Source organism: Drosophila sulfurigaster, chromosome 4 (assembly GCF_023558435.1).
Source record: "Drosophila sulfurigaster albostrigata strain 15112-1811.04 chromosome 4, ASM2355843v2, whole genome shotgun sequence".
NCBI lineage: Eukaryota > Metazoa > Arthropoda > Insecta > Diptera > Drosophilidae > Drosophila > Drosophila sulfurigaster.
The window spans coordinates 1,436,034-1,448,352 of NC_084884.1; the positions used below are offsets into that span (position 1 = coordinate 1,436,034).

At 31.2% G+C, this 12,319-nt stretch overlaps 1 protein-coding gene across 1 annotated transcript; it reads right to left on the minus strand.

Moving 5' to 3' along the window:
- Nucleotides 1–6,342: 6,342 nt before the first annotated feature.
- Nucleotides 6,343–11,179, minus strand: LOC133846960 (uncharacterized). The gene is given in 4 exon segments (XM_062281669.1): nt 6,343–6,519; nt 6,522–6,655; nt 6,718–6,838; nt 11,102–11,179. Coding segments are annotated over 4 exon segments (342 nt in total). The 5' UTR covers nt 11,139–11,179; the 3' UTR covers nt 6,343–6,469.
- Nucleotides 11,180–12,319: the final 1,140 nt, after the last annotated feature.

Genomic DNA, 12,319 nt, shown 5'->3' on the forward strand with positions numbered 1-12,319 from the left:
GCAGAACACAAGAACATTTCAATATTTTTAAGAACGATATTCTCCCGCTGTGTTCTCTCTTTCATTTCATACAGAGTATTTTGGCCGGCAATCATTCCCATAAACGTCGTTTCTCCCTGATTTTTCAAAGAATATATTGTAGATCACTACAGGCTGCCTAAGGTTCGCTGAAAACGATGACTTGCTTAACTACCATTCTTTGTCAAAAAATACATGTACATACAAAAATACAAATAGATACATGCTGCTACAAATATGTACATATTACAGAAATAGAAATGCCTCTAATGAATTTTTCCTTGCTCTGGAACGGTACGGTTGTTTCCAAGAATTTAATTTGATGATACGGTTAATAATAATACCATACGTACATATATATGTATGTACACCTGCAAAATGAAAAATAACACCTATTTTAAAAATTCATCCGCTATAAATATTTCCCAAAAAAAAAAAACTGCATAACATCTCAATTTAACTTTTATATCATTTACAAATAATTAAATGTTACATATATGAAAAAATTGTTTTTGGAAACTTTATTACAAGATCTTTTGGTTGTATGTAGGCAGAAATATAAATTGGTGCTATTTTAAATTTTGCAGGTGTACAAATATTAATTCAAAAAATCATAAGTAGAAGAAACCAAAAAAATATACCTCATTTTCTTAACCTCGAGATAACATTTCTCAAGGTCATAAATTCTCTAAATTAGCTCTAATGTGGACAACTTTAGTTTTAAAATGAAATTAAGAAACCAAAATAGAAACTATTGTTAAATAGCTTGGTAGCAAGAAGTCCTCTTAACATTCACTCAAGTATTGACGAAATAAAGCATTCACAATTATTACGGATAAGTGTAATTTTTATACCCGCTACCCATAGGGTAGAAGGGTATTATAACTTTGTGCCGGCAGGAAATGTATGTAACAGGTAGAACGAGGCATCTCCGACCCTATAAAGTATATATATTCTTGATCAGCGTCAACAGCCGAGACGATATAGCCATGTCCGTCTGTCCGTCTGTCCGTCTGTGTGTCTGTGTGTCTGTCCGTCTGTCCGTCTGTCCGTATGAACACCTAGATCTCAGAGACTATAAGAGATAGAGCTATAATTTTTTCGACAGCATTTGTTATGTTTGCACGCAGATCAAGTTTGTTTCAAATTTTTGCCACGCCCACTTCCGCCCCCGTAAATCAAAAAATCGAATAACAAGCGTAAATTTCAAGCTAATTTTGCGAATTTTGGTATATACAATAATTACTATAGTAGTTATGATTCTTGAAAATTTAGTTGCGATCAGATAAAAATTGTGGAAGTTATTAAAGAAACACTTTTGTATGGGCAAAAACGCCTACTTACTAGGGGTCTGAGTTGCTTTGGCTGACAATCTGGTATATTGTGCCGTCTATGGTATATTTTGAATGGTGTACTATATCGATATACCAAACATACCATTTAGTATATTTTTAGTATTTTTTAGTATTTTCGGTATATTTTGAAAATGATACCGCAATATTTTGCCTTTATTAAAAATGGGTAGCGGGTATCTCACAGTCGAGCACACTCGACTGTAACTTTCTTACTTGTTTTTATTTTGGTACCACTACAAAATGTATCTGTTTATACCATCTTCCCAAGCGGGGAGCCGCAAGGAATCATCTCCGAACATATTAAGTGTACATACTCTTGATCAGAGTCAACAGCCGAGACGATGTAGCCATGTTCGCATGTCCGTATGAACCATGGGATCTCAGAGAATCTAAGAGATAGAGCTATATTTTTTGGACAGCTCTTGCAGGCAAATTAAGTTTGTTTTTGTGTATTTTAGTATTATTTAATATATTAATTTAATAATTGCAAGAATAGTACAGCACTGTTCTGTTTTTATGATGAGTAACGGGTCTCTCACATTCAAGCTCACACGACTGTAGCTTTCTTTCTTGTTTAAATCAGTTTGATTCATTTTAAACAGACAGAGTGTAAGATTTAAGAGTCTTAAATACTCAGAACACTTGAATTTATGCTAATAAAAGTTGCTTATATTTTAAAAGTAGTCCAAAGTTACTAAGTTAATTATCGCGAAATTATTTGTTTTATTTTTTGTTTTAAATATACATATGTATGTATATTCAGATATAAGTTACATAATACAAACGTTCAGTATTCAATATGTATGTATGACCACATACATAATATAGAAGTAAAAATCAAACTATAATGATCTTTACTGCTGTACGACAATCTTCCATACTTTAGTTTCCTCTCTTTTACATTCCTGTAGACACACGAATTGGTATGTGTATACATGTGTACGCATGATTGTATGTAGCTGCAAAGCGATGAGGACAGGCCAAATGACTTTATTTTCATGTCTTGCGTCTGAATCTTCGCTCGGTCCGATTTTAAGGGCTTAATTAGTCAGCATATCGGAGGGCAAACAAAGTAGTCAGCGTCAGAGGAGTTGGTGCGCTTAATATCAACTCTCGTTCTCAAATCCAGTTTTTTATTACATAAATATATATACATATGTACATACATATAAACGCACAAATATATGTGCATATACCAAGCCATTAATACATATACAAAATGTTTTTGTACGTATGTACACACATAAAGAAATACATATATGTATGTGTGTACATGCTGGAGCATACAAAATATACACGTACAGATGAAGACAGCATCATCACCGCCAGTAAAAGATGATAGGCACTGGGATTATTATGTGGCATGGATCCGCACGCAAATACATACATACGAACATACATATGTATGTACGAAGGTCTGTCTGCATGTAGGAAAAAGGTTGACAGAATAGCAACAACAAATTCAAGTAAATTGTTGCTTTCGTCGACCTTTTAACATGGGTGGCTTAATAGGTTTATGCTATGTATAAGACATGCTTTAATTTGACTATACATATGAAATCTACTTGGCGCCCAGAAGCGCAGAAGGACCAACAGGAAATTTATGTATGTATATAATATGTAAATTTCTTGTATGAAATTCTTACTCATAGTACATGAAAAGACGGCTTTAGGAACTATTGAAATTTTTTAATACTTAAATTTGTTAAAAATTATCACAATCCAATTTTTGTGTACTATAGTTTTCCTTTAGAATGCATAATTGTATCAGAACATTTTAAGAGGACCGTGCAAAAAAATTGGTTGTTGAAACTGTGAGCCAAAGCAAGTTAAACCCCATCCGATACGATCGCATGTTTTCGATCCCGCTCTCCTGCACTTGGGACACGAAACTCTTCCATACAACCGCACCATCTCATTTTGTGATGGTGGTGGTAGTGGTCCGGTGCTGCTACTACTCTTGCTGATGAAGACATTATTATTTATAAAGCCAACCGCAGCGAATGTTTCTGTGTCTGTGAAGAGTTAGGCATCTGTGAATGCGTGTGTGCCCCTTAGAGATCGTATCGTCATCGTCATCAGCTCCTCTTTATTGGGCATTTTATAAACAGACATACTTACATCTGCATATACCCACAGATATTTAGGAATATAATAAATATATATTGATGTTGATACAATTTGTAGGACTAAATATATATATAATATAGAATTTAATTTTTAATTTTTTAATTAATTACATAAACATAAACATATACATATACATATACATATAGATATAGATATAGATATAGATGTAGATATAGATATAGATATAGATATAGATATAGATATAGATATAGATATAGATATAGATATAGATATAGATATAGATATAGATATAGATATAGATATAGATATAGATATAGATATAGATATATATATATACATATACATATACATATACATATACATATACATATACATATACATATACATATACATATACATATACATATACATATACATATACATATACATATACATATATATATACATATACATATACATATACATATACATATACATATACATATATATATATATATATATATACATATACATATACATATACATATACATATACATATACATATACATATACATATACATATACATATACATATACATATATATATACATATACATATACATATACATATACATATACATATATATACATATACATATACATATACATATACATATACATATACATATACATATACATATACATATACATATACATATACATATACATATACATATACATATACATATACATATACATATACATATACATATACATATACATATACATATACATATACATATACATATACATATACATATACATATACATATACATATACATATATATATACATATACATATACATATACATATACATATACATATACATATACATATACATATACATATACATATACATATACATATACATATACATATACATATACATATACATATACATATACATATACATATACATATACATATACATATACATATACATATACATATACATATACATATACATATACATATACATATACATATACATATACATATACATATACATATACATATACATATACATATACATATACATATACATATACATATACATATACACTTTTTAGGCATGGGAAAGCCCCCAATAAGAACTGGTTGAAGAGGAGGAGTTAAAGCATGGAGGAGTTAAAACATGCGATACAAAATGGCAAACAGCGCTTCATTAGAGAGAAAAGAACACATCAACATCCTATACAAAATATCACGGCCCCTTGCATTCAAATTTTACCACTGCTTAAAGCACTAGACTCGACATGACAGAGCAAAACGTTTTGTTTTGTCGATCATAAATGAATGCTTAATTCATTTCATCCAAAACGTTTTGTTTTTTAGCTTTCTTTATCACTATCACAATAATAAAAAACAAAAATATTTTTAGAATGTTTTTCAAATTTTATTCACAAAAAAATACATTTGTATTTTAACATTTATTTGAAGATCACAGATTTATCTGTAAGATATTTATAGTTTAGACGCAGTCATATTTAAAGTTAATATAGGCCTAAAATATTAATTAATTTAATTTTTGATTTTCATGTTAATATTCCATTGGACTGTCATTCGTTCTATAAGTTTTATTATAATTGAAAATGAATCTAATTAGTTTTATTCCCTGCGCCGGTTGAATAGTAACTAATAATAAATTCACAATCTTGTGTGTATGTATTATTCTTAATACATTGCCATAAAACATACATTGTCTGTAGTCACAAAGGTGTCTGTCTACCCGGTGTGTAGCGGGTATAAAAAGCAAATTTTGCTATTGTAGTTTGTTTTAACGACCATTTATCTTTTGCCGGCAAGTGTTAAATATGCAGAGGTCGTGAAAAAATTATTTACCGCATTATAACAGCCCCGCAAGCTTCGACTACAGTCTAGACTCTAGAGTATTCGCCTGTTTTCGAATTTCGAACATCAACAGAGCGGGCAATAGACAGCCAATCAATTCATTATTTATTATTCCCGCTACCCATTGGGTAGAAGTATAACTTTGTGCCCTATTTACATATATATTTATATATTCTTGATCAACGTTGTCAGAGCCGTCAATATAGCCGTTTTCATCTGTTTGCCCGTATGAACATCTAGATCTCGGAGACTTTAAGAGATAGAGGTGTAATGTTTGGCAGCATTTGTAACTTTTACACGCAGATTAAGTTTGACAAACAAAACAACTAAGACCCGACTGCTGCAGCCTTTTCGTAATATACATATATTTTCTTAAACATTGAAACAATTTGTATCTGATTGCAACAAATATTTGGAAGTCACAAATACTGTTTTAAAATTACGCTTTGATTCGATTTGCAATGAACGGAAGGAAATGGGCATGGGAAAATTTTGAAACAAACTTGATATGCAATAATAGAAATACAGAAATACTGACTCATGGACATTGCAATATCTCAACGGCTGTTGCCACGATTAAGAATATACGTTCTTTATGGGATTGGAAATACCTTGCTTATATATATATTCCCATTAGGTACTAAATTATACTATAATACCCTTCTACTTTCTAACCTTTTTGTGTCATTCGTTGCGAATCGCAATTTCTTAGTTGATGAATGCTTTTATTACTGAATCACAAGTAACTAGATTGAGAATCACACTGAACTTATCGAAAATCTAAAACAAACATTACCATATAGTATACAAGTATAGTCACCAAAATCACAATCTGTAATTCTTATTGTTTCTGAAGAACTTCATTGATTTTATGTTTCGGCTACTGACCCTGACTAAGAATATATGTATTTTCTTTACGCTGTCGAAAATGCTTCCTTCTGGCTGTTACATTTGCTGTTGGAACTAAGTTATAAATAATTAAGACAACTCTATACTATAATTTATTTCATACATTACTCTGGGTTTTGAGAAAGTTATACATATGAGTTTTAAACAAACCGATGGTTATCGTGTTTAGTTGAATAGTCAAAGAATTCATGCGCTTTTGCTGCTTAGTTTTGCTTGTTAGTATCCCTCTCTACCTCGGGATATTCTAATTTGGCCCCGGCTCGCAGGTGAAGATGGGACAGCAAAATGGAAATTGTGCTGTCTTATTGGTCTTCTCGGTGTCCAATTTACACTTGTCGTTCGATAATGACAACGGCAAGGGACCACAATCCTCAACAAGTTCTAGAAGCCTATGAAATGGAAAATATAATTTTTATAGTACTAAAGAAAACGTAATATTTTATCAGCTGACTTGGCCGGATTCTCTTCGTTTTGAACACATGTTGAGCGGCCGCAAAATGGTGTCAGGTCCCACGACTTGCCCGGCTCTACTGTAGCACAGCGTGTGGATGCAAAACACATTCCTGGAAAATCTAAATTCAAACACTAAATTTAGTATTAAAGCTCCACAATTATTATTATTATTATTAAATCATTCGAAAACGACCAAAACGGAACAACTCGCGAATTATTATCACATATATATGTATTTAGTTAGTTATTAGTTTTTTATTATAGTATACATATATACCTATATATATATTCATTCATATATGTATATCTCATTTTTATTATAGTATTAATAGTATATTCTTTCAATGTCTTATTAATTGTTGGCGGTTTCCGATTAATGTATGCTGTTTAACGAAATTTTTTGTTTTGTCCGCACTTCAACAAACCCGTATTGCTGGTACAATTGATGCTAGTGCCGTTAGTACGTCAACATCCAAATATGTATGTAATTTAGTATTCCTTTATAGAATGGCCTTGGTCCACAAACCCAAGCAGACAAAAAATATACATACATGTGTATGATTTGCCATGGACTGTTAAACTTAGTGGCTTTCAAAACATCTCAAGCGAGTCTACATTCATAGCACGAGTGGAGAGTGGGATATGGAGTGTGTGTGTATAATTTGGTTGCAAATCAAATAATATATGAATGCAAGCATATGTATTTGTGGTCAAATATGTATATGTTTATTTAGAGTAGATATGTGGTCTGTGGAAAAGTAGTCGTAGATGCACTAGTATTACGAGATTTTTAATGCGTTCACCGCCTGATACCGACTCACCTCTTAAAACATCTGCTGGAATCAGACGCTTATAAATTTTGATTTCATCATTTTTGCTTCATTCGTTGATGGTGTTTCTAGCTTTTCAGCTATTGAGCCGGTCAAATTGAATGAAAACGCGAAAATCGAGGAAAGTATTAGAAAAATTATAGTTGTTCCATTCATTGTAACACTATAATATTAATTTATAGACTTGTTATTTGTAACGAAAAACCCGCAACAAAAGCAAGCTTATATTTGCGACCAGAAAACGAGTCCGCTTAAAGCGAAAGTGAAGACCAAATTGAAACTCTCAACGCAATGCACTACTATTTATAGACGATATTGTTGATTTTCGAGTTTTTCTATCATCAAACGATGTAGTAGTCGTTGTAGATGTGATGTCCAAATGTACATACATATGTCGTCATGTTTTCGCTTGCGATCTTTGAATTTCTATATTATATTTAACACATATTAAGCATTTTTATTCAAACTGTGAAAATAATGAGAATACTTATTATGGGGTGATTGCTTTTACTTGGAACGCGTACCGGCAGCAGTGTCAAATATATATTTGTAAGATTAACATTTAAAATCGCTATCATTAAAAATATACACAAAGAGGTTTCTCCAACCATTTAAAATACATATATGTATGTGTACATACATACATACATGTATGTTATATGGAATCATATTTGTGTGCAGTGTTGACAATTATTTTCGTTTCTTTTCTTTTTATTATTGATACGTCTTTATGACTTCTGCAAGAAATAACTTTATATAGAATAAAACGTCTAAAAGTTTAAATTATTGATAGCATGCTAGAGTAATCTTTGAGGAAAAGACTTCAAATATGAGTTTTTGGTCTAGTTCGACAAGAGCATCAAGAGTTTAATTTTATTTCGTCAGAAAATGATCTTATTTATTCTTTTATTCGAATATCTAACGATTCCGTATCCTTTTCCGTAAAATAGTAGAAAGAATACATTTTTGCCGGAAGTCTATTTTGGCAAGCAGTTTGTTTTTTCTGCATCATGTTTTTATTTTTAAAATATGTTTTTCTCGAAAAGTAGTATATCTGTATATCTGTAGTATATATATATATATATATATATATATATATATATATATATATTTTTGCAGTTTTTCGGTTAACAAAAACGGTTTTATGAAAATAATGTTAAAGTAAATCCGTAAAATTAGCGTCAACTATCTATGGAAAATATTGGCTGTATTGATGTTTGCATATTTATTTAACGAATCTTAGCAAAAATTAAATAAATTTAAATTTGATTAAAAATAAATTATATATCCATGTTTGTCAAGTTATATTACATATTTATGACCTAATTTCAGATTAGAGCAGAAATATTTTGGTTGATATCTCGGCCGTCAAGAATTGTTTGTCAAATCCGCCAATGCATTGGCGGAAAAAGTCAATTTTTTGGCATAAAATCAAATTATTTTACAAATTATTTTTAAAAATAAAATATATTTTTGAATTTACATACCCTAATTAGCCAAGAACCGTTATCTAAGATTTTTTACTAACAACACTATAGTGTTGATAAACGAACAAAGTCAGCTGTTCGATTGACTTTGTAGTGTGCTTAAATTAGTGAAAAATCTTTTGCAAACTTTCACTGTTTATTTTGTGTGCAACAAATTGATTTATTATTTCTGATTATGGCAAATTGTAGCAAAGGTATTTCTAAATGTATCTTAGATTACATGTTTTGATTATTATGACTTGTTGTCCAACTGTGAACTGTTTTATATGTATATCTTTTTATCTTAAAACTAACAAGTTTGTTTGTGTTCCGTGGTGTATAACTTATAAATGGCACAACGTTGCAAAAAGGTAAAAGCGCAAAGTTATTACCAAATGTATCCTTAATATCGTAAAACTAATCATTTTTGCAACTTTTGCACGTTTCTTCAAAAATTACTTATGTCCAGCAACTTATGAGCTCCCACACGCTGCACTTCTCGAAGTTTGGGAGAAAAACAGGCGCTCGGAAGATACTCTAAGATACAAATTTACGGCGAGCAATTTGATGAAACTTTAAATCAGCAAATATCAACCAAATTTAAATGTTTCATTGGTTATATTAAAAACATTTGGCAAAATGCTACCGTATAATGGACCAATTTAAGAAAAACACTCTTTGTGGCTAGCCGGCAATATGAGCTTAAGCGTTTGTGCTCAAAATATGTCATCGAATAAACGAGGTCGCCCAAAAATGAATTATGAGGATGCTGGCGTAAGGCTCAAAAGAAAATTAGCATCTGAACTTGCAGAAGAAAATAACAATTCAAGTTCTCTTTTACTCCACGCTGCCACCATTTCGGCAAGAAAATCTAATGAAAATAACATGCATTTTGTTTTAAAAGCGGCTTCAACAGAATCTGTTGGTCAGTTAAAAGAGAAAATTAGCAAAACAAACAAAGATACCTCCGTAGGCTCGTCCGAAGATGAATCCGATTACGATAATGAAAGTGATTGTTTGGAAATATATTTAGAGGAAGAGGAATCTGATTAAACTGTACATTAATTATAATAAAAATATAAAAATCAAAAAAAATTATAAGTGGCTTGCAGCAATTTTACAAATTTAATTTATTGGTGGGGGTGGGTGGATGAAGGCAATGGTCCGATTCAAAAGCAACAAAATCCGAAATTACACATTAATCTTAATAGTATATATAACAAATTTCAAGTTTTTATCTTTAAAACTAGAGTTTATGCCAAAAAATCGACTTTTTCCCATAGTGCAATGTAAGTTATAGAGTATATAGTAGTTCTTAGAATACAACCTCAAAAATCAATGTCACTATATTTGAGAAACTTGCTTCAGTCTTCTTGTCAGCGAATTAACTTTCAGTAGATACATATTTAATAAAGCTATGATAATTGCGAACTCACCACACCTATTTAATTTAAGAGATAAATCATGGACTTCCGTTATTTAACAAATACTATCCATGTAGTCCCAAAGCGTTTCGGGATCGAAAAACATTAGCATTAAATTACGTTTATTGAATTTTTACATTAGTAATGTAAAGCTAAATGAAACTAATGACAGTTTTCAAAATTCTATTTGTAGGTAAATTGAATTGATCAAAAGGCAATATTAACAATGAAATACAATTGTTTGTTGCTTCTTAGTTTAAGAATTTTGATGTTTTTAGAAGCATACATATATATATGTGTACAGATATATTTAATAAGATTTGAGATAGAGATTTTCATTTCGACAGCATTTGTTTATGTCTGCTTTAGAGGCGCAGAAACATCGATGTGAGTGTCCAACGATGTTTTAGTAGCAGAAAGAACAGAAACAGTTCAAACAAGGTTTATTTGAGATCGTTAAAGTGGTGCACGTCTTTGGCAATCATATTCATTACTTTTTGATCAAGTCTCTTTCTTTATTTGTAGTCATGCGACTTGGATCCAAGCGCTAATACCTTACGCTTTGTCACTTCTTTTTGAAGTAGTCCCAAACAATTGATCGCTCTCTTTCCGTTTTGTGCTAACTCCAGCTCCAATTCCTCTGGTAAATTTATATAACTTACTTTTCAGGTAATTCTCCATCTTACTTTCATCATCCATCAACGTCCACCAACACCATCAACTAGAAATTCTTGAAAGTATCAAAAAAATTTTAGTTGATAAAAAATGTTTAAAAATGCATTTACTTCAATTTATTCCCGCCGTGCGCAGAGTTGCTTGTGAAAACATCGACGTTATTGAAGAAATATCGAGAAATTTCGAGTTTGCACATAGATGACGTTTGTTCCACATTTTTGACGCGCCCACTTGTGCACCCGCAAATGACAAAACTCGAAGAGCTAGAGTAATTTTGGTTTTTGGTACATACAATAATAACTACAGTGTTTATGATTGTAGAAGTTATTTAAGAAATACTTTTGTATGGCAAAAGCGTCTACTGCAATAGGGTCTTAGCTGCTTTGGCTGACAATCTTGAATGTAATACTACTAAAATTATATGAAATTATCAGTATATTTTTGTATTTTTGCTCATTTGCTCTTAATCAAAGTGGCTAGCGGGTATCTCACAGCGAGCAAGCACTCTTAACTGCACCATTCTTGTTTATATACAGAAGTGTCTATGTTTTTCAATGCTCAAACTCTAGCGAAACTCTAAAATTGATAACGTTTTATGTGTATTATGTGTAGTATTTTATAGCATAGCGTTAGTGCACGCACGAATAATTACTTTAAATGTTTCTTCTATGATAAGTATTAGCGTCATCGTCCATTTTACTGTAATTGGACGACTAAAATGGACAACTCAATTTGTAGGATGAATGCTTAGAACATTAGAAACAATAATGCAATTTATGTATGTACATACATATATACAAACAATTAATTTATTTATTGAAAAGGATTCTAAAGTGTTATAGCCGAATTTGCTGGTATTAGGGTAAATCCGCCACTTAAACTCGCAACTCATCTCTGAGTTGTCCTCAATAACTTTGGAAACGGCACAGGGCTGTCCATATATTACGTAATCACGTTTTCTGCGATTTTTACCCCCTGGTAATCAAAAGTAATCATTTAATAAACACCCTCCCCCCATAATTATTATATAATCACAAAAAAAGAAAAGTATGCAAAGCTGTTTTTTTAATCTATTTTATCAAAAGGAGATTCCAGCCAATCTTTAATATTATTTATTAATGGAAGTTGGCTTGTCAAAATCTCTTTATTTCCGCAGGTATCATCTTCGTCTTCGTCGTCTACATAGTCTTCGTCAAGCCATTCTA